Source organism: Patagioenas fasciata, chromosome 7, assembly GCF_037038585.1.
Source record: "Patagioenas fasciata isolate bPatFas1 chromosome 7, bPatFas1.hap1, whole genome shotgun sequence".
Taxonomy (NCBI): Eukaryota; Metazoa; Chordata; class Aves; order Columbiformes; family Columbidae; genus Patagioenas; species Patagioenas fasciata.
The window spans coordinates 17,560,211-17,584,749 of NC_092526.1; the positions used below are offsets into that span (position 1 = coordinate 17,560,211).

The 24,539-nt window shown below is 60.6% G+C and overlaps 3 protein-coding genes across 13 annotated transcripts in view; 2 read left to right on the forward strand and 1 right to left on the reverse strand.

Annotated features, from left to right (window-relative positions):
- SPEG (striated muscle enriched protein kinase) overlaps positions 1–1,227 on the forward strand; it is a 38,705-nt gene extending 37,478 nt beyond the window's left edge. For all 4 annotated transcript variants that reach the window (XM_071810936.1, XM_071810937.1, XM_071810939.1 and 1 more), the window contains one exon: positions 223–1,227. In XM_071810936.1, the coding sequence (XP_071667037.1) occupies positions 223–430 (208 nt within the window). In that variant the 3' untranslated portion in view covers positions 431–1,227. The remainder of the gene's footprint in view (positions 1–222) is intronic.
- Positions 1,228–2,076: 849 nt separating this feature from the next.
- GMPPA (GDP-mannose pyrophosphorylase A) lies at positions 2,077–6,775 on the forward strand. 3 transcript variants are annotated; one of them, XM_065841470.2, is made up of 13 exons: positions 2,077–2,186; positions 2,255–2,352; positions 2,434–2,537; positions 2,912–3,104; positions 3,274–3,333; positions 3,469–3,599; positions 3,736–3,750; positions 4,302–4,436; positions 4,602–4,699; positions 4,830–4,876; positions 4,963–5,055; positions 5,148–5,316; positions 5,407–6,775. In XM_065841470.2, exons 1-13 carry the CDS (start codon positions 2,144–2,146, stop codon positions 5,505–5,507), a joined length of 1,287 nt encoding a protein of 428 aa, XP_065697542.1. In that variant the 5' UTR covers positions 2,077–2,143; the 3' UTR covers positions 5,508–6,775. The 3 variants fall into 3 exon arrangements, with proteins under 3 accessions (XP_065697542.1, XP_065697543.1, XP_071667042.1); XM_065841471.2 differs by lacking the exon at positions 3,736–3,750; XM_071810941.1 differs by lacking the exon at positions 2,255–2,352 and having other exon boundaries at positions 2,091–2,186.
- Positions 6,776–7,429: 654 nt separating this feature from the next.
- Positions 7,430–12,286, reverse strand: LOC136103139 (rac GTPase-activating protein 1-like). 6 transcript variants are annotated; one of them, XM_065841057.2, is made up of 16 exons: positions 12,172–12,286; positions 11,845–12,047; positions 11,624–11,760; positions 11,327–11,405; positions 11,066–11,119; positions 10,588–10,746; positions 10,393–10,470; positions 9,976–10,096; positions 9,536–9,696; positions 9,170–9,331; positions 8,940–9,035; positions 8,666–8,867; positions 8,486–8,591; positions 8,192–8,324; positions 7,781–8,115; positions 7,430–7,703 (listed from the first exon to the last, which is right to left on the reverse strand). In XM_065841057.2, exons 1-16 carry the CDS (start codon positions 12,254–12,256, stop codon positions 7,652–7,654), a joined length of 2,163 nt encoding a protein of 720 aa, XP_065697129.1. In that variant the 5' UTR covers positions 12,257–12,286; the 3' UTR covers positions 7,430–7,651. The 6 variants fall into 6 exon arrangements, with proteins under 6 accessions (XP_065697129.1, XP_071667044.1, XP_071667043.1 ...); XM_071810943.1 differs by having other exon boundaries at positions 9,976–10,099; XM_071810942.1 differs by having other exon boundaries at positions 9,976–10,198.
- Positions 12,287–24,539: the final 12,253 nt, after the last annotated feature.

Genomic DNA, 24,539 nt, shown 5'->3' on the forward strand with positions numbered 1-24,539 from the left:
CAGGGAAGATACATGGCCCTGGCCCTGCGACCGGGCCGGGAGGGCAGTGCCCTGCCCCACAGGGCCCCTCCAGACTTCATCAGTGGAACCCTGGGGTCTATCCCTGCTCCTGGAGTGGGTGGGACACCCTGGGTCTTGCAGGGCAGGGGTGGTGGATGGGTTTTGGGGTGCAGCAGTGGTGGGCACCTCACAGCCCCTGACGCAGAACCACCTCTGCCCCAGGAGCCGTCCCACGGTGAAGGACTGCTTTGCCAACACCTGGCTCCAGGACGCCTACCTGATGAAGCTACGCCGCCAGACCCTGACCTTCACCACCAACCGCCTCAAGGAGTTCCTGGTGGAGCACCAGCGGCGCCGCGGCGAGGCCGTCACCAAGCACAAGGTCTTACTCCGCTCCTACCAGGGCGGCCAGCCGCCAGGGCCGCAGTAGCCGGTGCCTCAGCCACGGCCGTGAGGGGCCGAGGAGCCAGAGGAACATTCCAGGGGCTGCAGGACAGGGTGGCCGAGGAGGAACCAGGACATGCCAGGATGAGCACATGGACCTCACGTGCTGCCGCCAGGGCTGCTGGTGGCTGGCATCATTTTGGCAGTGCCGATGGAATGGGGAAGTGCTGCCCCAGCTGTCCCAGCAGTGGGGTCTGGCTGCGGGCAGGTGGCGGGAAGCCTTGCTAGGAGGAACGGAGAATGTGGCAGAGGGTTGGGAGGATGGGATGCGGACGGGGGGACAAAGGGAGCCCCAGGCAGAAGCGGGAGAGCCACCAGCACGTTGGCCAGCCCTGGCCATGTGGGTCCTGTCAGCCGTGTGCCTTATGCTGCAGCCTGCACTCCCCCCGGTTTGCACGCCAGCGCCCGAGGACTGAGGCTGCTCCAGTGGTTCCAGCAGAGGGAGGCCTGTCCACAGGCCCCCCCACGAGCCCACCCCACCTCCCACCCCAGTGCCACAGCACAGCTCCACAGGTGCCGAGCCAAGCCCCATGCCCCCTCCCCAGTGGGTGGGACGATACTCCAGCATGGCCAGGGTGCACTAGACAGGGAGTTGGGGGCAGTGGTTGGGCACCTGCTTTCCAGATGCTGCTGTAGCAATAGGGCTTTATTTATTGACTTTGGGGAGAAGGCTTCTGCCCCATCTCCATCCCCACCTCTCTGTCAGGCTCCAGAGCTGCCAAGGTCCTCGTGGTTTGGAGCAAGCAACGTGTCAGAGCAGCAATAAAGACCCTGAGCAGCCCATCCTGTCTCTGTGTCTTGCTGGGAGGTGACAGGGGGGTGGGCAGAGAAGCCCCCGGTTACCACTGAGGGCTGGGAGCCTCTGGAGGGTCCTGTCCCAAAATCCAAGGACCTGAAGCCAGGAAGACTTCCAGGTGGGGGTGGGCTGGCAAGGGTGTCGTAAACTTGGAGAAGGAGCCAGTAAAGCTGTGAAGCACTGGGATGGGACAGCAGGCTCTGGCTCACAGGTCACTGGCATCACGGAGCCAAAATACCGGGTGCTGGAGTGCCCGGTGGTAGCAGGGCCAGTGTGGCACTGAGAGCCGCAGGGGACACGGTGGGTGCAGGTGAGAGGCGCCCGCGGCAGGGATCTGCTGCCCGGCTATAAATACCCGCGGCCCATATGAGGCCGGACCGGCCGCGCTGACGGGGGCTGCTCCGGTTACAGCCCGGCCCGCCCCTCCGCTGCGCCCACACCCGCGTGTCCCCCGCGCCCCTCACCCACTGCTGCAGGCACACTTGTGTGCACAAGTGTGGAACGCCTGCGTGTGCAAAGTTACACAGCCAGCACACCTGTCACACTCCTGCTTGTGCTCACCGGGGCACACGCGCACACACGGCGGCGCCCCTGCACGCTCGCGTTGCTGCTCCCTTACACACACACAGACACACACAGACAGACAAACATACGTCAGCCACACACCCACGCAGCTCCTTTGCACGCGGGCCAAAAGCACAAGCGCTCCCGCGCACGCGCACCGACGTCACCTTGCACACGCGCACGCGCATCCTCCTCCCTCCCGCCGCTGCGGCGCCCCCTGGCGGTCGGCGGGCGACCCCGGCAGCACCGGCTCGGTGACGCAATGAGGGCTGCGGCCCCTGCGCGCCGACGTGTCACAGGCACGTGTGCGGAAGCGGCGGCGTCCGGAGCGGAGCTGTGATGTCGCTGAAGGCGGTGATCCTCATCGGGGGCCCGCAGAAGGGTGAGTGCGCTGGGCCCGAGGGGTGGCCCCCGGCACCGGGCCCCGCCGACCCCTGTTCTGCTCCGCAGGCACCCGGTTCCGGCCGCTGTCCTTCGAGGTGCCCAAGCCGCTCTTCCCCGTGGCCGGGGTGCCCATGGTGCAGCACCACATCGAGGCTTGCGCCAAAGTATGGGGGGCCTGGGCTGGGGGCGGGGGGCCAGGGCCGGGGCTGCCCTCCCCGTCTGCCCCCTCCCTTGTCTCTCCCCAGGTGCCTGGCATGAAGGAGATCCTGCTGATGGGCTTCTACCAGCCTCACGAGGCCCTCAGCCGCTTCCTGCTGTCGGCACAGCAGGAGTTCAAGATCCCCATCAGGTGGGGAGCCTTCACACCCCCGGGGTTCCCACCGCGGCACAGCCCAGAGCAGCCCCTCACCCACCTCCCCGCGGACTGGCAGCCCCCAGCCGGCACTCAGGCATTGGGCAGGTGGGCTCTGTCCCACCATGGGTGGGCACAGCTGGCCTCTCACGTTAGTTCTACCCAGTTTCCCTTCCCCTGGGCCCTGTTCTGGCAGCTGCAAAGGTGACTCTCTAGCACAGCTCAAACCACCATTGCCTCTTTCCCCTGTGCCAATGTCCACATGAGCGCCATTGCTGCATAACAGGATTATATCTCTCCAGCCCCCGACAGCCCTTCCCTGCCACCCATCAGTGCCACCAGACACTCATTTCTCCCTGCTTGGCTCACAGGTATCTCCAGGAGTATGCGGCACTGGGCACAGGTGGTGGCATCTATCACTTCCGAGACCAGATCCTGTCAGGTGGTGCTGAGGCCTTCTTTGTCCTCAACGCAGACGTGTGCTCAGAGTTCCCCTTACAGGAGATGCTGGAGTTCTGGCAGGGGCACCGGGACGCGCACAGCTTTGTCATTCTGGGTACCACAGTGAGTGGCAGTGCTGGGGAGCAGAGGAGCAGCAGTGCTCTGCTGTGGGCTTGTCTAGAAGCCAGCAGCTCCTGTGGCAGAGGGGTCCCTCAGTGCGAGCTTCGGGTCTTGCCTGCTCTGCGCCACACGCCTGCTGTTCCACTGTTGCTAACATGTCCTTGCTCTGCAGGCCAACAGGACACAGGCGCTGAATTACGGTTGTATCGTGGCAAACGCAGACACACAGGAGGTATTGGAGGGCCTGGGCAAGCTGGGCATGGCCTGGTCAGTGGGTGCTGTGCTGCCCACGTAGGCGTGTGTTCCCACTGTGACACTGAACGTGGGAGCTGCACCCCAGGATTCACATCTCTCCCCTCATCTCCAGGTCCAGCACTATGTGGAGAAGCCCAGCACATTTGTCAGTGAGATCATTAACTGTGGCATTTACCTGTTCACACCTGCTATCTTCCAGCACATTGGCAAGGTCTTCCAGAGGAACCAGCAGGAGCTAGTGCTGTGAGTGCCTCTAATCACCCCACCTCCCTCCCACCCCACTGCTTCCTGGGGCTGCAGCAGCACGCTCATCCTCCATTCTTTCTCTATCTTCTCTCCTCCTCTGCCATCACTCACTTGTTTCCTGGTCCTGCACCAGCTATCCTTACCTTGGGTAAGTCTCCCTCTGTGTCTGCACTGGCTGCTCTCTGGGCTGGATTGTCCTCAGCCATAACACATGCTTTTCTCTCTGCTCCAGGCTGCTCTGCAAGGCTGCTCTTTCCTCTGCTCCTCTCCTGGCCAGCTTGATAGTCCCCCTCTCCCTCCCTCTCCTGCCACCCCATCTTCATTGAGCTCCAGACAAGGGGCTGAGTGAGCCTTTCATGTGGGAATGCTCTGACCCTGTCACCTCTGCCACCACCCAAGCAAAAACCCAGCTGTGCAGGGCTCTGAAGCAGGGGCAGGAGCCGTCACTCATATAACATCACCTTTTGGCTAAGAGCTTGTTTTAGCTGACAGAGCCCCATCCCTCTGCTGCTCTGGAGCTCAGTGGGCCTGGGCAGGCTTAGCCTGACAGCTGGGGCTGTCCCCCACCTTTGGGGAGAAGTGCATGGCTAGGAAGGAGCCCAGGATCACCAAAGGCCCCAGATTCGGGGAGGGTAGCTGCTGGGGTGCCTGCCTGAGTCCGTGACTGGGGTTGGTGTCTAACAGGCCTCTCACTTGCAGAGAGGAGAGCTCCAATGGCTGGCAGCGTGCAGAAGTGATCCGGCTAGAGCAGGATGTTTTCACAGCCCTGGCTGGGAGTGGCAAGCTCTATGTCTACAAAACTGATGGTTTCTGGAGCCAAATCAAATCAGCTGGGTAAGAGCTGGGGCAACAGGGGCATTGAGCAGTCCATATCAGAGGTGGGAGAGGAGGGTGCCCAGGCAGGGCACTGGATGTGGGTGGAGGATGCTGAATTCAGATTCTTCTATGCCCTGATAGTGCCAGAGACATAAAAAACAGCATTTGCTTTTTCTTCCCCAGCTCTGCTATCTATGCCAGCCGCCTTTACTTGAACCAGTACAGCAAAAGCCACCCGGAGAGGCTGGCCCAGAACAAGCCTGGAGGTCCCGTCATCCGAGGTACCGCCATCTGACCCCTTACTCCCTTGGGGGCTGCCTAGGGAGGCAGTGGGACCCATGAGCAGGACCTCGCATGATCTGAATGGCTCCTGTGAGCTGCCTCCCCTGATGCAGCTGCTTTGCGTTGCAGGGAATGTGTACATCCACCCGACAGCCTCCATCGACAGCACTGCGGTGGTGAGTGCAGGCCTGGGGGGCTCTGCAGACGGGGTGCTTGGGGGTGCTAATGTCTACAACCTCATTGCCCCACTCTGTCCTCACAGCTGGGCCCCAACGTCTCCATTGGGGAGGGGGTGACGGTGGGAGCTGGTGTGCGTGTGCGCGAGTCCATTGTCCTGCATGGCGCCTCGCTCCACGTAAGTAGGGTTTGCCCCATGATGTGGGTGCCATCCCCCACCCCTTGCAGGGAGGCAGCAGCACCCATCATCTCCCCCTTCCTTTGTCCCAGGACCACACCTGTGTCCTCAACACCATCGTGGGCTGGGACAGCACCATCGGGCGCTGGGCCAGGGTTGAAGGAACGCCCAGTGACCCCAACCCCAACGATCCTTATGCCAAGATTGACAGCGAGACCCTTTTCCGGGACGGGCGACTCACACCCTCCATCACAATCCTGGGTAGGTCCCACTTGCACCCCACTGCCCTAGCCCTGCACAGTGGGGCAGGGTCTCTTCCCTCCTCTTGACCCCCTTCCGTTTTCCCCACAGGCTGCAGTGTCACCATCCCCGCTGAGGTTGTTATTCTCAACTCCATTGTCCTTCCTCACAAGGAGCTGAGCCGCAGCTACAAGAACCAGATTATTCTGTGAGTCAGTGGCTTACTGGGTTGGCGGGGCAATGCCGGCCCCCCATTCCCTGCTGTGCCCTGCAAAGAGAGCCTGTGCTGGGGCTTCACCTTCTGGGAGGCTTCCAGCACCTTCAGAGGGGTAGGTGCAGACCATGAGCCCTGCAAGTGCCTGACTCCTGCTCCAGACAGACATTAAAGCTGGTGAGCATCAGCCTTGCGTGCTGCTTCTCATGCAGCCCAGGGACCAGCCCTGGGGCATGGTGAAGGCTTTAGGGACAGCATGTGGCACTGGCATCAGGCTGTGCCTGTGCAGGGAGCCCTGAGCTAAGGCTAGTGAGGAAACACTTGATGCCTGCAGTGGGTATTTCTCCACCAAAAGGTACTACCGGCACAGCCTTGCTATGACTCACCAGGCTCTCCCTGCTCTTCAGCAGCAGCTGCCTGCAATTCCCTGGAAAGTCTTGGCCCATTTCAGAGGCTGGGGGGCTTTGAATCTGCCTCTCCTGCACAGGCAACTCATCCCGCAGGAGCTGGTTGTAAGGATCCCAGTTTCAACAGTGTGATTGCAACAGCCTGAGCTGGGCTCCTGCCTACTGCTGGGAAAACAGAGCGGCGCCAGGCTGGCCTAAGGGCACTGGCATATGAGGTCTGGGTGGTACAGGCTCCCTGGAGGGGGCACCCCTTCCCCTGCCAAGGACTCAGGGTGAGCTAGGAGAGCTGCCAGCCCTGCTCATGTCAGGCTGAGACCTGCACAGGCTGCCTAGGCAGGGCTCAGGGCAGTGGCAGAGGGCCCCTGCCACCCCGCTGGGCCAGCAGCCTCCTCTACACCAGCATGACTGTAGCTTGGGGAGGGGGGAGCGCTCAGTGCACATCTGCCCTCACCCCAGCCATGTCCACCAGGCACTGGAGCAATCACCTGACACATATGCAGGTGGCAGATGGCAGAGATCTACCACTTCACTGTGCCTCAAAAATACCTGGTTTTATTGAAGGCAGCTCCCTGCTGATCCTGGCACACTGTGTCTGTGTTAACAAACACTGCCCTTTATCCACTTACCTCCCTGGCTTCAGAGCCAGTGCATCACCGACAGCTGCATCACTCCTCCCACCTTCAGTGAGGCACTGCATTAGGGATTCTCCATCCATTCAGTACCACCCCAGCTCGATGGATTTGCAGTAAATCCTTGCTCCCAGCTCTGCGCCTTCCTGTGCCAATTCTCATGTGGTCCTGGGTGGGGATTAGCTGTTCCCTGGCTTTAAGCACATTAAACTCCTTCAGTTTTGACTCTGCCTTGGATGTGCTAATTTCCTTGCCCACTAGCAAACACCCCCTGTGCTGACGGAAACTGAACCAAAGTACTTGCTTTCAGGATTGCATGTCAATTTTCCCTAGTGTCCTACATCTGGCCTGGCTTTTAGTATGGACAAAAGTTTTTCAGCTGCTGGATGTGGTTCTAGGGCAGTTCTCTGCCCTGTTGTGTAAGGTCCCTTTTCCTTGAGCTCCCCTTGTACAGAGTTATCTGGGGACAAGCCTGCCAGCTTCCCCCTCGTGGAGGGAGAGAGCTGTGCATCCCAGCCCTGCTTGGGCTCTGCAGCACCGGGGCTGTCAGGGAGGAAGGAGTTAAAGGGGCCTCTGCTGAGGTGCCAGGAAGTCTGGAAATGCTTTAAGGTTGTCCTGCCCTGAGCAGCAGCAGCTCTGATTACTTGAGGCCATCATCTGGGCTGGAAGAGGGGCCTCCCAGGCAGGGAGAGGAGTGCTTCAGCTAGGGCAGGAGGGGGCTCTGCCCACCCTCTCTGCCCAGAAAAGCAGAAGTTTTGGGGAGCACTTCTCACCCTTGCTGCCCCACCTGGCTCCATCATGCCAGTGAGCCCTAAACCCAGGCAGCAGCAGGTAGGGACAGTCAGACAGCAGCAGGTAGGGAGAGACAGCAGCCACAGCCAGGATTGTTTTGCTGCAAACATTTAATGCAAACCAGGCCCTCAGTACAGAACTGGGCCAGTGTCCCCACCACCACAGCTGGGCAGAGGCAGCCCTTCTCCCCAGGCCTCAGGAAGAGGAGCAGGGCTTGGAGCTCGGCACCACCAGCCCCAGGCAGCTGCTTGGTCCCGCAGGCTTCACGCCTCCTCCAGTGCCAGCTCCTGTGCCCTGGGAGCTGCTGCCGCTAGCTACAACCAAGAAGGGAAGAACCGTCCCACCTTCCTTGGGGCCAGCCCCTGCCTGTGTGGGGAGAGATGACTCGGGTGCACAGCAAGCTCCCCTGGGCCCCCCCGCCCCACACCCCTGGCAACACTCACGGATGGGAGGTGGCTGTGCCCACGCAGCTCTGCAGGGTGTTGGGGAGGCAGCAGGTGCCAGTTGGGCTCAGCTGGCCTGGCTTGGGCTCCGGGGAGATGATGGGACAGAAGAATGACTCCACAGGACAGATCGGGGGATGGCTATCACACCCCAGCCCAGCCACAGGCACCCGGGGCTCTTCAGCAGCCACAGAGCAAGGGAAAGGAGGAGACTGGGACTCCTGTGTCTCACCGCATTCACCCCCCAAGGATGGCATTGGCACCAGGTTCTCCTGCTCTGGCCCCAGAAAGCCTCTCCAGAAGTCGGGTGGCAGTGAGAGGAGCTGAGCCACCACCTAGGCAAGGAGGGATGAAGGACAGGGATGTGGGCAGCACCAGGGGCACAGCCCACACCTCAGGGAGCCCCCTCACCTTGCACTGCCGTGGTGTATCCTCCATGATGATAAGCGGCGTGGGGTTTGCCAAGGCATGCCCCACCAGCGTGGGGCCAAACACGCGGGACAGGTTGAGGATGTCCATCTTGCAGTCAGGGCTGCGTGACACTCTGTGAGGGGGGGATGGACAGTGTGAGAGTGCTGCCCAGCCAAGGGGCCCTTTGTCCTCAGCCCAGCTTTCCTGCTCTGAGGCACAGAGCCTGGGAGGGGGGTAGAACACCAGGAGGAGGGGACAGACCCAGAGGACCCCGTGTCAGAATAAGTCCCTCACCTAAGCAGGTGCAGCATGAGGAAAGCCAGGGTGTCCCTGTTGGCGGGGGGCAGTTTGCTCACCACGTGGCGCAGGGCTGTAGCACAGGCAGCAGCATCTGGGATATCTGCAGCAGCACCAGAGAGAGGTGTTAGGGGAGGAGCAGCCCCTTCCCTCTCCCAGCTCCAGACCCCTGCTCACCTGCAGCCCGCAGGAAGGCAGGGTGGAGGCTGAAGGTGACCAGCGGCTCCTTGAGCCCCCGCAGAAAGTCCTTGAGCACCCCACACACCACATGGATGTCGGTCACACTGCTGAGGGCAGGCAGCACACCTCCAGCCCGCAACAGCCTCTGCTTCCACTCCCGCACCAGCTGATCCGTGCCCGGCACCCGATACAGCCCTGTCTGGGGTGCACGGAGCAGGGCTCAGCCCCACAGGAACCACAGCATCACCACCCCCACCACCCCAGCTCCTACCTCTGTCAAGCCTCGCGTCTCCACCTCAGTCACACACTGCACCACCAGTGCGGGCACCAAGGGCGGCGTAGCGGGGGCAAAGTCAGCCAGCACGCCCTGGGGAGGGCAACATTGACCTGTTCAGTGCCCACCATCCAGGGTGGGCAGAGCCCCAGCATCCCAGGACTGGTAGCCCAGCAGTCCCATGGGGACATGGAGCAGTCCCCAGGCACCACTGTGCCACCCCTCACCTCACGGGGCCAGGCATGGTGGTGAGGCCGGGGCACACAGGAAAGGCGGCACTGCTCCCGGCACTTGGGATGCAGCAGCAGCTGGCACCGGCGGCACTTGACAGCAGCCTTCCCAAAGCGGATGCGGGAGCTGCAGATGCCGCATGGCTGAGGGCGGATCACCTGGAAAGGGGGAGCAGAATCAGAGCCCCCCTTCTTACACCACTCCTTCACCCCTCTGCAAACTACCCGTCACCTCCATTCATTCCCCATTCAGGCAGAGCTAGGGACAGGGGAAGAACATAGAAGAGCCTTCCCCGCCAAGACCCACTCCTCCTGCCCAACTCCCTCCTCCATAGCGGCCAAAAGAGAGGCTGGGGCACACACTGTTTTGGAGGTGAACTGGTGCTGGCGCAGTGGGTGACCTCGTGGTGGTGAGGGGATGGGTGCTGGCACTGGCTGCTCTGCAGAGCCACCCTCAGTGTAGCTCTCCTGCCCTGGGGCACGGCAACCTGGCTCCTCACTGGTGCCCCAAACCATGGTCAGCTCTGCAGAGAGAAAAGGTCGTGGAAAAGGTCGTGGAGGGAGCCCTGAAAGGCAAACCGCTTCAGCTCCTGGCTGGGATGTGGGGAGGCTTCCCACCTCCCAGGGCACCCCTGCATCATCCCAGCTGCCCTGGGACAGTGTCACTTGGCATGTTCAGAGAACCCTGGTACTCCCACGGTGCAGACAAGCACACCCAGCAGATCCCCTCCCTCTCCTGTGACAGCAGCACCCTGAGCCTCATCCCACTCCACCCAAGCCCTCGCCCCAGCCCTTCCTGTGACCTGCACATGTAGAGACACGGTGTCCCTGGCGGGAGCAGCGTCGTGGCACCAGAGCAGTGGGCAGGAGGCTGCTGGCAGGGCCCAGGCCCTTGGCTGGAGGTGGCACAGGGGGGATGCTTGCCTGCTGAGATGTGGGACAGTGATAATATGCCTGGTTGCAGGCCCACAGTGCTCCAATGTCTCTCCATGAGCTCTGCTCCACCTGCTCCCCATCCCTGTGTTCCTGCACAGCCAGGGATGCTGTTACCATGGGCACAAGCAGATACAGGCTGCAGGGCAAAGGCACCCAGACGGAACAGCTGAGCACACCCAGACCCCACAGCACCCACAGTCCTAGAGGCTGCAGCATTACATTCTGGCACTGGGGTAGCCCACACACCCTATCCCTTCCCAGGGTGTACTGACGTCCCCACTCACAGTGTTTTCAGGTGCCACAGAAGATCGGTGTCGCTTCGCCGCCACCATAGGGCCAATCTGAGGGGCCAGTGACACACGCTGGGGGCAGAGCAGATAGGGTAAAGAGTAGGCAGGGACCCCCTCTCCCCAACTGTGCTCCCCATCCCAGAGCCACCAAGCCAAGTGGTCCCAGGGCCACAAAAGACCCTGTCTCACCCTGCTCTCCAGCATTGCCTGCCCCACCCCAGCTGGGTCAGAGCCAGCCCTTGAGCTGGGGGAGGCCAGGTCAGGCCTGCAATGCAGAGGTGTGAGAGGAGCAGGGTGCAGGATGCCCACATGTGGGGATGAATCATTGAGGAGCCCAGCTGGGCCATGCTGAAAGGTAATGGAGTTTCTGTTGATTGCAGGAGATTTGCTGAGAGATGATGCTCCCAGCCCAGCATCAATAAATTAAACCCCCTTCCAGGCTCTTTGCAGCACCCCATGCAGGGATGGAGAAATATCTGGGTGCCCTAACCACGCATGGTACAGGGCCAGCACCTCAGCCTGGGCTGCTGACCTGTGCAGGCAGAGGGTCCCATGAGCAAGTGCAAGAGAGCAGACCAGATCTGGGGATCCTCACCCACACAGGGGTGCAGATCCCACCTCAGCACCAGCCCTCATGGGCTGCCATATCCCAGCATTTCCCTCATACCTGCCTCTCCTGGGATTTCCGCTTCAGAGTCCGCATGGCCGTCATATCAACATCCTGAAAGAGAGCGGTGAAGGTGGGGGCTGGCAGAGCTGCTGGGGTGTGCCTGGCCTCATACAACCATGCTCTGGCAGCAGCCGGGGGGTTGCCTACCCCAACCACATCCATGCAGAGGGGCCACCCTACTGCAGGAATGGGGCAAAAGTATCCCTTCACTACTAGTGAGAAACTGAACCGTGGGAGCAAGAGCAGGTCACTTCTTACCACATCATCCTCAGTGTGGTCATAGCTGATGTCTGAATGGGACAGGAGGGACTGGCACGACTCATCCACTGCAGACCATCTGTGGAGCAAGCTGGACGTCAACCTGGCTGAGGCCCCCCCCCAGCCGGCACCTACTTGTACAGCCACTCCTGGGAGCCCACAGCTGAAGCCCCTGTGGAGCCTGAGCACCCCTGTGCCAAGCCTGCCCCTTGGACCCAGCAGAGGTGAAGGGGAGAGGGCAACAGCTGAGCCCAGGGGTGCCCAAGGCACTGGGCAAGGACCAAAAACCCTGCTCACCTCCTGCCCGGCGCCAGGGCCGCCCCAAGGCACTGGCCTGTTAGGGCACTGAGGACAGAGCACTGCTCCCTGCTCAGCATCCCACTGCCCAACGGCTCCCGCATCAGGGACTCAAAGACCAGCTGAAGTTTGCGCTCCTGCAAGTGAAACAGGGCAGCAATGAGCAGGCTGGGGTCCCCACGGCCAGCCCCGTGGGGTACCCCTGCAGCCAGGCCCCCAACCTGCTTCTCCAGCTCAGCCTCTGCCCGGTGGCGCTTCTTCATCTCCACCTCCACCTGGTTGCGAGCGTGCTTGAGTTTCACCTCCAGCGCCGCCCGCTCAGCCTCCACCAGGGCCAGTTGCTCTCGCATCCGCCGCCCGTCCTGCTCCAGCCAGCAGCATCGCTGGCGCGTCGCCTCGAAGCACCGAGCGATCCGGATGTAGTCTGGGGGCAACAAAAACGGGTCGCCAGACGGCGTGGGGCACTGGACCCCAGCTCCCCCAGCCCCCACTAGCAGCAGAGCCGGGGGTCCCGGAGCACCCCAGGCCGAGGGGCTGCACGCACCCACCTTCCTCCACTCTGCCGCCGAGCTCCAGCAGCTGCACCGCTCGCTCCAGCCGGGCCAGGAGCCGTCCGCAGCGCTGCTTCAGCATCCCACCGCCTTGGGACGGGGCGAGATCCCCCCACAGGCAGACAGCACAGCCCTTACTTCCCGGGAAACCCCCAGCAGCTCCCTCCCCGTGCTTTCCCCTGGCCACCGGAGTCCGCCGTGCTCCCCGGGGCGGCGCAAGCTCCGGACGCGAAGAGCCCTCCCGGCCGACCTATGTGGGCCGGGGGCCGGGGTGGAGCCCAGCCCGGCTCCGCCTCCAGCTCCCGCCGCCGCCGGGGCCCGGACCGTCGCCCCCACGGCTGCCGGCGCGGGGAAACCTCCCGAGAGCCTTGGGCGTGGGGTGCCCCGGAGTGCTGGCTGCAGGGGTGCAGGACAAGAGCACTTGAGGGGTGCAGTCGGTGTGGGGTGCCTTGGGGATGCAGGGGCATCTGGCGGGAGCACTGTGCGCGGAGTGTGCTGGGGGCTGCAGGGGTGCGGGAGGGTGCTGGCTCCCGACACCGCTTCCCCTGGCCCACCTCCCCGGTTCCCGGGAGTGGCGTGGGTGGGAGCTGGAGGAGCCGGTGTCCTTGTCCGCTGTCCCTCACCGATGTGCACCGCATGCAAAGAGGCCGGCGGCAGGCAGGGGCGCCGGGCACCCCCAGCAGCGGGGCTCCCGGACAGGGCTGTGTCCTGCAGATGGAGCCACCTCCCCGCCTCAAAGACGAGCCGCTGTCCGGCGCTGCGGGGGTCCTGTGCCCCACCAGGGTCTCCTACCCAGGGGCTCCCCGGCGCAGCTCTCAGCCCCGAGGCCCCCCTCCCTGCCGCAGCCCTCAAATCCTGGTGGCCCTGCGTTCCTGCATGGGCCTCTGGCGGGTTTGCGGGGGGCCCCGGCGAACGGCAGCTCTCCCTCCTCCGTGCCTGTCCCGACCTGTTGTGAATACCGGGAACAGCAGCATGGCTGGCGGCAGGGCTGGGTGTGCAAGCCCGTGCACACACACACACACATACACATACACCCTAACAGGCCTGTTGCCTGCTTCCACCCTAGATAAGTCGGTTTTGCACCCCATGGGCACATGGCAGTGCACCCCAGTGCCTCTCAAGGTGGCTGTGTGTTCAACTGTGCCAGTCCCAAAGAGGGCGCAGGCAGTGGCAAGTGAGGGGCATGATGTAGCACCCCCACATCCCAGGGAGGTGTCTGAGGTGGTGCTACTGCCCTGTGCCCCAGGCAGCCCTTTGGCAGGATCCCCCCCAGGGGCAGAGCCTGGCAGGGGGCTGGCAGCACCCCAGTAGGGTTGAGCTCGCTGCTGTGCCGGTGCACGGGTAGCAGAGGGTGTTTCTCAGAGATGCTCCTTCCTCCCAAGGTTGAATATGAGTCAGGTTTTGGAGCGACTTTAATTACTGCTGGATCGATAGGCTTGGCACAGCCAAGCAAAATCCAGTCACAGCCCTGGGGGCCTGTGGGCTCAGCCCCCTACTGCCTGTTCAGCCCTCGGCTGCCTGTCTTTGGGGAGGCACATGCTCCCCGGCCGCAGGTGCTCTCCAACATCTGCTGTCCCAGCACTCAGACCCAGGAGGTGGGACCCTGTCCTGCACATGGAGCCAGCACCCCATTCACCCAGCCCTTGCAGGGGACACACATCCCTCGGGGCAGGGCAGCAGATGGAAATGCCGCAGCCTTGCAGAACACAGCCAGCACTGCCTGGGGAGCCCTGCACACCCCTGAGCCCCTTCCCTCTCCCAATGCATGGAGCAGGTTTGTGGCTTTTGAACACAACCTGTACCCTGGTCACAAGCTTGGTAGTGCCCCCGGGAGGGCTGAGCCACCCTGGCATCAGGCGGGCATGCCCTCTCATGCCCAGAGACAGGTAGGGGTCACTCACCACCCACTGCATCCCCTCTGCCTGCTTCCCCCATCCCAAGCCACTCTGGCTTGGCCAGGCACTGCATAAATAGCTGTTTGTGTCTCCGCGCGGCCTCTGCGTGGGAAATAATATCAGCTGATGGAACATAATGCCCTGCTTCACATGTTCAATTTTATCATTTTCCGAGGCAGGCAATCTTCGTTTAAAGCTGAATGGGCTGGGGAATGTTAATGAAGCACTGGCGCTGCTGTGCACCGGCTTTATCTCTTCGAGAATAATTTGGGTGAGCTCGGAAATAGAGTTCCCAGTCCCAATTCAAGCGGCGGCAGCACCGCGTGCCGATAAAAGTGTAATTCCTGGCCAGCGAATGGCCCTGAATACATGACAACTTAACCCTTGGAGCCCCGCTGGGATGGTACTGCCTGTCTGCCTGCACTGGGCCCAGCTGCCCCGCGTGCCCAGCACCAGCCTGGGCACTCAGCTTGGGCAGGATGTGGTCTATCACTCCTGCTTGCCCAGGCCATGGAGCAAGGTGTGCAGCTCCGAGACAAGAGGGCAGGAGCAGAGCAGGAGGAAATCAGCCTCCCTGGACAGACAGGATCCAACAGTCAGATCTGTGACCGTGCCAGCCAGAAGGGTGCCCATGGATGTGGGCTCTGCTGGGAGAGAGATGGCCCAGATCCAGAGATGCCCAGGCATGGGGGTCAGGGAGGGAGAGGGGCAGTTGAGGACCCAGGGAATCGGGTAGGGGCTGGGGGAGCAGGCTGGAGGGAGAGAGCAGGGGAGACAGGTTCAAGGGAGCAGCCCCATGTGTGAACATCCCATCCTAGTGAGACTGGGAGAGCAGGACAGGTGCTCACAGGCTGAGAGCACACGCCAGCCCCAATGGTGGAGTGAGGGGCTCTCTGAGGAAAGGCCATGGGCCCTTCTGCTGACTAAGAGGACCAAGGTAAATTCACAGGAGCTATTTGGTGGTCAACAAAAAGGTGCAGGCAGCTTGGACCCCAAGGGGAAAGCCTTTGGTGGTCTGCCTGGTCCTGCTCCGAACCTGGCCACAGAGCTCCAGTTCCCACCAGCTGTGCCCTGGCACCTTCATGGGGGGACTTTGGGGCTCTGCCCTACCCATCCTGTGTGCAGCTCCCTTGGGCTTCTGACAAAGTGGATGGCTGTGCCTGGGGCGGTGCAGCACCCTCCAAGTGATGGTCCCTCATGTCCTGGGCCATAGCACCCTGAAGATGCTGGGCAGGGGATGGCTTGTCCCAGTGAGGAGTCAGCAGAGCCCCTCGGGCACCTGCCTGGGCCCCCTCCAGTGGGGCAGCAAGTGGGTGCTGGGACATACCCTACCCCTGTGAATGGGCAAAACAGGCAGGCTTCCAGCACCGTTAATCAGGGCTGTGAGAGCCAGGATTAATGTGCACTCCAAGGCTCTCCAGTCCCAGCTGTGATCCAGCCCTCTGCTCTCAGCCAGAGCCGCCTCCATGCGCTGAATTATCAGCCTGAGTAATTAAGTGGAGAGCTTTGTTTTAATGCAGACATCTGATGCCTTCACACCGAGGAGCACAACAACTGTCGCGGGTGTTTATGCTCCATGCAACACATCTGGCTCAGAGGGAGAAAATCCATCTCCACCGCTGTGTGAGATTGAAGGGAACGCGGCCCACGTGCAGAGAGAGGAGGGACGGCTCGCAGTCGGTGAGATGGGCAGGATTTGTCCCCAAGCGTCACCCCGATGGCTCCTCAAACCCTGCTGGCAGGACGTCCAGGGCTGCCCGGCAAAGCACGTATCGCCCCCGCTCTCTACATGCAAGGCAGTGCAATGCATTGCGAGATGAGAGATAATTACAGACTTGGAGATAAATGGAAATAGGGCAAAATAAAACATGGGTTTATCAGAGGTAGATGGTGCCTGGCTCACCTGATACCTGCTGCTGATAAGGGAGCTGGTTTTCGAGATCTCAGACCAGCTGCTGTGCCGTGCAGAAAATTGTTGCTTTGCACAGATTAGGGGATTTGCACTAGCATGAGGAGCTGGAAAGAGGCTGGTGAGGGAAGGAACCAGGCTGCAGGGAGAGAAGAGGTAGCGGCAAGGGACGAGGCTGCTGCTGGGACCACTGAGGACACACCTCATTTAACAGCTTCCTCTGTCACCCCAAAAGTGGGGGATGTGAGGGAGATCTGCTGATGCCACAACATCCCAGGCATTTTCTCTGTACTCAGCCCCCAAACCACTGGTGCTTTGCTCATCACACCCGCTTGAGATGTCTGAATGGTCTCACAGGTATTTAATGCCTTTCTTACTGAGTAGCTTGGCTGGTCAGGTGCTGGGGCAAGCTGTGGCTTTGCAAGCCCCTTCTCACCAGCTTCGCTCAGCGTCTCACAGCTTCTGGGTCCCCATCACTTTGTGGGTGCTGGCAGCAGCAGGACTCCCTTGCTTGCCATCCAATGGCAGGGCTGTTTCCATGAGAGCCTACCATCACCTCCAGCACCTCCCGCCCTGGCTCCTTGGCACTTCTGAGTCAAGCCAAGGGGCTGTTGGGACTGAAGGGGACAGCAAGAAGGACTCCTGGGTGAGGGGAAAGGATGCTCCAGCTGGGAGTGTGGCTGCTGTGTACAGTGTTCCTGGTGTGAGCAACAAAGGAACCCTGTTGTCAGAAACTGTTTCCCAGGAGAAACACTCCAGGTGATTTCCAGCAAAACCCACACTCTGGGCTTCTCCCCTGCTGAGAAAAATACGTTGAAATTTGGCCTGGGACCTCTGACCCCGTGCTGATCTGTCTGAGGAGCAAATTCCATTCCAGTTGAGTGAGGCTCATCCAGCTCCCCACAGCACTGAGCAGCCAGGGCTGGTGGCTCCGCTCCCTGGCAGGGCTGCCCACAGGACTGGGCACTGGGAGATGCTGCTCCTGCACACGGGGACACCTGAAGGCCTTTGGCAAAATATGGCAACAGAAATAGAGCTGGGGGAGTTCAGATGAGCAGCACAAACCCGGCCAGCAGCCCTGGGTAATTTGAGACTGGGAAATGTGAGCTGAAGCAGCAGGGGCTGTGCAGCCACCTCTGGGCAAGCAGGCTGATTTATTGTCTGTATGAGCCCAAATTGCCTCCCATGCTGGGCAGAGAGACAGGACCAGATCCCCCATCTGGAGACGCTCATAGCAGAAGATCAGAAATGTTGTGCAAAGGAGTCACATGGGAATGGCTTGAGACATCCCAGGCAGTCATGCCTGGCTGGGCATGACCACTGCCCACGCTTGATGCGATTTCCCAGCCAGACCTCTGCAGGCAGAACCCATGGCAGGAGCAGAAGAGCCCTGAAGCTGCAGGATGGCCCTGGGCATGTGGAGGTGGTGGCCCCGAATGCATGCAGGGGCGGCACTGGGCTGGCTATGGGTACTGCCCCATGGGGACTGGGCATGAGGCAGCATCTGTCTTGTCTGGATACAACCCTGGTGCTCCTGGCACAGCTGCCCTGGGAGCCAGGTCACAGAGCAGTAGCTGTGGCACATTCACCTGGGGTGGGAGAAGAGGGGCTGCCCCCACCAGCGCTGTGTACACCAGTGTCACAGGATGCCACCATGCTCCCTTTGTGCCCCAAGGCCGCCCCATCACCCTCACATCCTCAGCTGTACCCAGCCCAGGCGGGGGATGGCTGTCCCTGCCAACTGAAATTAATTCCCTGAGATGCTATATCAAATGCTTTAATAAAGGCTTGATATATCACACCTCTTGTCTCCTCTCCATCGATTCATTTAGCAATTTTACCCAAAAAAGGCAATCAAGTCAGACTGGGCAGATTTATTCTGAGTGAACTCCAAACACATCTTTATTGCTCCCTGTTCCCCTGCCCTCGAGGTCCTCAGACACATTTTTCTCTTAATATTTGTTCTATTATTTTACTAGAGATGAAGCTCTGTTGATGGGCAGTAATTGCCTGGACTGCCCTGCCTTCCCATGATGAAGATTGGTACCTTACTGGCGGCTGCCCCCCACTACCCTGCTCTCCTGTCCCTCTTCAGCAACATTATTGACTGGGAAAGTTCATTAACAAGCCTCTTAATGACTGCAGCCATGCCAGTCCAGCCCACGACACTAACCTCTCCTGTGGTTTCTCTTGCTGGCTGCTTCCAGGAAGAGACATCGCAGGATGTTTTCTGCATCTCCAGAGCCACGTGGGTGCCTGAGCCACTTCTAAAGCCCTGCTGACTCCCCATGGCAAAAGGTACTGTCCCTGCATGGGCTCTCATCCCCGGTATTTTCAGGGACTGACCCCTTGGGCAGGCAATATTGGCCAGGCAGTGCAAGGGAGGTCTATGTCCCCAGTGGTGGAAAGGTTTTGGGAGTGTCCAGAAGCCTCTCCAAAGTCACCTCGCCCCCCGGCAGGGCTCCCTTGCCCTGACATTTGCTCTGCCATCCCAGTGCCGGCAGCCTTGTGAGCCAGGCTGGCACTGAGCCGAGTGCGATGCCGGGATTAGGCACTGCCTCCTACAAATGAGCTGTTAATTATCATAATCTGGTAATTGAGAAAAATCTAATTATGCAAAGCTAATGGATTTAGAGCTGTGCTGGGGAGCACAGACCAGGGGAGCACAGCTGGGCAGGGCCAGCATCACTGGCCCATGGCTGCAGACACCGTGAGGCCTTGCAGCACCTTTCATTCCACTCTGGGGCCCTGCTAGGCACCTGGCCAGGTCCAACTATATGCAGAAAAGAGCCCAGCCCTTTCACCCCACTGGGCCTGGCCACCACCTCCTCCCTGTGCTCGGGAATCCTCATCTCTCATTTACCCATATTGCCTCCCAGGACGCTCCTGCGCCTGGTGTGGGGAGCAGGGTGGGAGAACGCAGCCCCCCACCCAGCTTGGGCATCTTCTCTGATCCCAATCTGTCCTCTCTGTCTGCTCTGCTCCCACTGCCAGCAAAATAGTGCTGTGGGACCTGCCTGGGCGGGTGTGTGCGTGGTGAGCCCTGTCTGGAAAGACAGTATATTTTATTAGACCAACTGAGATGGTTCAGAAAGGGACATAAGCTTTTGGGCACATGGATGCTTCTCCAGTGCTCACAAGCAACTGTTTTGCTCAGCTATATCTCTGGTCTCATAAAAGTTATTGCCTCTTTCTGCACATCTTGAGAGTAAGGGATTCTGAGCTGTGCTGACCCCACAAATGTGCCAGAGCTCCCAGCCTTGAGGTAGCACCATGCCAGAGAGTCCAGTACCAACCCTACCATGTCACAGGGGCAGTCCTCCAGAGTCTGTGTCACTGCCCCTTAGCACCCCTGCCACCCCTCACCCTCACTCTATACTCGTGGGAGCCTGATCCCTTTCAGCTTTTGGGGAGCCTGGAGGAGATGCTTGAGCCCAAGGGTACAGGAGCTGTGACAAGAGTGACACTTGGAATCTTGGCTCCTTAGCCAGCCTGATGTTTCAGAGCTGTGCTTGGCAAGGCTGGTGCAGAGCTTGGGGTCCCCCCACATCCCCATGGCCAAAGAATCATTGCCCCCAAGACATGCCTGCTCACGGTACCTCACCTGAGCTCGGTGCAGTCCTGCCTGGGCAGCTCTTACATTCCATAGCAGAGGGATGCAAGCACTTTTCCTGCCTCTCTCTCCCCGGGGAGCCTCACACTGAATGCAGGGAGATGGTGGAAGTGAGCAGGACTCCAGCTAATAGTCTGCACCCCCGAGGGACAGGTGGTGAGAGTCCTCGAGCTTTCCAGGATGTTTCAGCCTCTGGCTCTGGTTCCTGCAGGATGCGGCAATCGCTAAGTCAATCACTAAGTAGGTCTGTGGTCTCAGCAATTAGCCAGTTTCCCGCTCAGGGCAGGGAGGGTGCGGGCAGTGCCATGCCGCACCAGTCCCGCCCCGGCACTGGTGCATGCTGCCTGCACACAGCTCAGCTCAGCCGCCCATCGCTGCTCCTCAAACCTCTTCCAGCGTCCTGGGCTCAGCGGGGACAGGCAGAGCTGGGTGACAGTATGTGGCTGGAGGAATCCCAGCAGCTCCGCCCGCATCCCTGGGGTCCCCTTCAGCCCTCTGCAGCCGTTGCCATGGAGGATTGCTCTTCTGGGCACCTGGGACGTGATGCCCTGGCCCTGCAGCAACACCCCTACAGCCTGGAGGAGTTTGCCAGCCGCTCCACCCTCCACGGTATGCGGCACATCTTCCGCTACCGGCACTTCACCGCCCGTAACCTGCTGTGGCTGCTGGCCTTCCTGGGCTCACTGGTCCTCCTCATCCATTCCTATGCCAAGTGTGTGAGCTTCTACTTCCAGTACCCCCACAACACCCAGCTGGAGGAGGAAACGACACGCAACAAGACCTTCCCTGCAGTCACGCTCTGCAACCTCAATCCTGCTCGCTACTCGCAGCTCTCTGCCCATGACCTGTATTGGGCAGGGGAGATGCTGGGTCTCCTGGATGGGGCTGGCCAGCCCCTAGTGTGGGAGAGCATGGAGAGGAGCAGGCTGGAGGCTCTACTGGGGAGACTGGTCAGGAATGAGAAGGAGAAGAGCCGCCCCTTCAACCTGGATGAGTTTTATAGTCGTGTGGGCCATCAGCTGGACATGGGTCAGATGCTTGTCCGCTGCACATTCAGCGGTGAGGAGTGCAACAGCAGTGACTTCCAGACGGTGAGTGCCCAGTGGCAGGACATCCTGCAGGGCAGGGAGGGCTGGGCACGGCCCCTGTGCTGACACTCACAACCTGAGGCACTGCTGGAGTGCTGAAAAGGGGATCAGGGAAGGGGAAAGCTATTGGGGGCTGGTTTTTGCAGTCTGTAAGGCTGCCTGGTTTGATGTGGGGTTTGTCGGGGCCAGGGCAGAGCCCTGAGCAGAGCAGGGGTGTGCTGGGCTGGGAATGCTCCAGCAGGGCTTGTGCCATGAAGCAAGCCTGAGAGGCTCAGGAAAGGTTCAGGTTGGGGAGCCCTCTCCAGGGCTCGCCCAGCCTGGCTCAGTTCCAGCAAAGGCAGGCTGTGACTCGCAGCCTTCCTCCAGCCCGACTGGGAAGCCTGGCTCCTTACCCCTCCTGTGTGCTCTAGGCAAGAGATGGGTGGCCCAGGGCTAATGGAGGAAGGGAGGGAAGGCAAATCCCTGCCTAGAGAGCTTTGGAAGGGAACAAAGCATATCTCATCCTAGCAGAGCAGGGGACAGGGGATGGGCTGCATCCAGGCAGTAGCATAAATGAGCGGAGGGAGGCACAATCCTGCCCTGCAGCAGCATGGGAAGATGCTTGCGGGTGCTGGCAGAGGGAGGTGGCCAAACTCTAGTGTTTTCAGAGCTGCAAGAAATACAAGAGCTCATGGAAGTTCCAGTGATGGATGCCGCACAAGTGCCCTCCCTCAGGTGCTCAGCACAGGTTTGCACAATCCCAGCTCTGCCAAGGGCGAGACAGAGTGGTGGGGGGCTTGCAGGGAGCCACAGCCCCAGTGTAGGGGTCAAGGGAGCCATCCGTGTCCTGCCAGAGTGGGGAGAGCTAATGTATGTGGGCAAGGGCAGGCAGGGCTGTGCAAGGCCAACACCCCACATGGGGAGCTGGCACCCCAGCCGTGCTGTGCCGCTGGCTGGCAGGCAGCCTGGGAGGCTGCCCTTCCCCGCCTGCAGCCTCCCTGGGGCATCGAGCGGGTGCTCGCCCATGCGGCACTGGGCTAGCAGCCGCTGCTGGCTGGCAGATGCAGAGCTGCGAGTCGGGAAGGTCCCTAATTTAGCGTGACGGCTCCGCTCATCACACTAATGAGAACAAAGCGGGGCTGCCGCACGGGGCCCTGCGACCAGTTGTCAGGCAGCTGGCAGGAGGTACCGCCGCACGCCGGGGGAGCACCGCCGGCAAGGGGGGACCCACAGCCGCCTGCGCCAGCCAGCACATACAGGGCTGTGGCCACTGCCACAGCCAGGCTCCGTCCGCCCTCCATCGTCACCCCAGTAGCTGCAGAGACCCTGGTGCCCAACCGGGCACTGCAGGGCTTGGGCACATGTCACCCTGGTGTGCTGGAGCTGGGCAAGCATTGTGTGGGGATGCAGGCAGGGCAGAAGCCATGGCCAAGAGGGAGCCACCTTCTCCCTCCTCTTGTCTTTGCTCCTGAGTCAACAACTGAGCATTACAGGGCTGTAAACAAGGGAATCAATGGTGCTGATGGGAACATTTCCTGGTAATAGCTCTGGCCTGTAAAACACAGAGCAGGGGGAGGAAGGGGAGGCTCACAGTTGTTAACCCTTCCCACCCACAGCCTTGCTCTGGCTTCTTGGTGTCCAGGGCTTGGCCTCAGGCTCTCTGGGTCCAGGCTTGTTGCCCCAGGCCAGGCGTGGGCTGCGTGCTGCTGTGCCTCAGGGACAAGAGTGCCAGCGGCTCATAGGGCAGTTGTAGCCCTGAGCACCTGAGTGCTGAGCCACAGTGCTGTCCCTTGGCTTGGGCAGGCACTCTGAGCTGCTGGGCATACAGCAAAGTCAGCATCTGCATGGTGAGGGGATGCCAAGCCAATGATGCCAGAGGAGGCGTCTTGACCTCTGGGGCTGCAGGGTGGCTGGTCTGTGCCACTCAGAGATGGCCATGAAGAGGCAAGTGTTGTCCTAGGGAGGAGCTTCCAGCACTGAGGGGCAATATTAATGCCATCTTACGAGGATACTCAGCCCTGGTCTGTGGTGCATGGGAAAACTGGGACTGCTGCGGGCAGATGGGAGAGGTGTGAACAGTCATCATGGCATCCCCTGGCTCCTGAGCAGGCAGAGCGTGCCACCAGCCCTTCCTGGCAGCCCGGGCTGAAGGGCTTTGGGCAAGTGAAGGTGCTTCTTTCTGCTGGTTGCAGGGGAGGGGACCCAGGCAAGCAGAGAGGGGTTTCCTTCATCTTTCTTGTACACCTCCCAGGGCATCTCTACCAGGGATCCCAGTCCTGTTTGTTCTCATCACTACCGTCCCCCTGGGAGGAATGAGTCCCCAAGCAGGCTTCAGGCTTGAGCACCAGCCCTGCCCTGTGCCACGGCTGCCCACTTTGCCACCACCCACCTTGCTGCTCACACCCATGGGCAGGCAGCCCTGAGCACACCACAGCCCCAGTGCACATGGCTGGCTGGGCATCAGTGCCCTGGCACCAGTGCCTAAGTGTACCCTGCTTGCGCTCCTGCTTTGATGAGGCTCTCCCATCATCGGTGCCACCCCAGGGCACGGCCCTGCTCACTTACAGCCACACCACCACATGCCACACGCTGTCCCGCAGCCTGAGCAGAACAGCAGGCAGGGGGTGCCTGGCACTGGAGCAGATGCCTGCAGCCCTCAGTGGGCACGGCCTGATCACGGTGCCCTCCACCTGCCCTGCACAGGGCTGTCAGGTAAATGTCAACCTGTTTTTATCTGCTCCACCATGGGGCGGCTGTTGCTTCCATTTGGATGAGCTAATGCACCTCCATTTCCCATCCCACTGGGGAGCAAGGTTAATCTCCCTGAAATTCACCTTCCCTGCTTCGCAGAGCCACCCTCCTCAGGGCTGAGCAGCGGGGGATCATGGACTAATCCTCCCGAAATGAGATGGGCTGTGGTGGGCTCTTGGTGTCACAGGTTTTCAGCTCCCAAGAGTATCACCTGTGGTGGGGAAGGCCAGATCCCTCATCCAGACTGGCACCTCCTGGCTGTGACCCAGACAGGATGTCTGTGGAGGATGGAGAAGGTGCAGGGGTGGAACAGGGATGTGCCGTGGGGTTTGCTCTGTGCCAGGTTGCTGTTGGGCAGGGGGGCATGGGACTGGGAGGATGACCCAGGGAGCACTGAACAGCATCAGTGCAATTTGTACAGCACAGGTAATGCGGCTGCAGCTGAAACACCCCCGGTGGTCCCCGTCTCATGTAATCATACCTGTTTCCAGTGGTTTTCCCAGCTGATAGAGTTCATGGCACCACTGAGGGGCTGGCGTGACGGCCGCGGCCAGGCGCTTGATGACTGTGTGTGTAATAGTAGGGCTGGTGGGTAATAGCAGCCTTGGAGTCCATCAACAGCCCTGCTCCTAGATGGATGCCGCCCTCCCCAATCCTGGCACAGCCAGCGACTGGTTACGGCAACACTAGCTGCTCTCCCCAAGGCACTGGCACTGGTAGCACCAGGGTTTTGACAGGACAGACAGTTGCTGTACAGGTCACCCAGGCACCTTCACCTTCACTCCCACTTTCATGCCTCACACAAGAGCGGATATTTTAATGTTCTATAAATAGTTTTACCCCTTAAATTATTGATCTGAATTTACAGCCAGAGCTGCCAGCTTAACAACAGGCTTTCTCAGGAATCAATCTGGGATCTGGCACCAGAGACTGGGGGCAGAGGGGAGAGTGGGGTTGAAACCCAGCTGGGCTGGGGGCAGAGTGCAAGGCTGGGCGTGGGGTGGGACTCCCTGAGCACCCTGCTCTGCTGTCTCAGGATGATGCTCTGAATGCTTTTCCTCCATGAATACAGAGCCCAGGCCCTTCCTTCCCATCTGGCAGGTGCCAGCAGCCCTGGGCAGCCAGCAGGG

Bases quoted from the DNA above. Each gene is read 5' to 3' on its own strand.
- GMPPA (XM_065841470.2), top strand. From the start codon at position 2,144: ATGTCGCTGAAGGCGGTGATCCTCATCGGGGGCCCGCAGAAGG. The intron at 4,700-4,829 runs GTACCGCCATCT...TTTGCGTTGCAG, and splicing joins TGGAGGTCCCGTCATCCGAG to GGAATGTGTACATCCACCCG. The intron at 5,056-5,147 runs GTAAGTAGGGTT...CCTTTGTCCCAG, and splicing joins TGCATGGCGCCTCGCTCCAC to GACCACACCTGTGTCCTCAA.
- LOC136103139 (XM_071810942.1), bottom strand. From the start codon at position 12,256: ATGCTGAAGCAGCGCTGCGGACGGCTCCTGGCCCGGCTGGAGCGAGCG. The intron at 11,406-11,623 runs GTGAGCAGGGTT...CTTGCTCCACAG, and splicing joins GCCCTGGCGCCGGGCAGGAG to ATGGTCTGCAGTGGATGAGT. The intron at 11,120-11,326 runs GTAAGAAGTGAC...GCTCTCTTTCAG, and splicing joins ACCACACTGAGGATGATGTG to GATGTTGATATGACGGCCAT.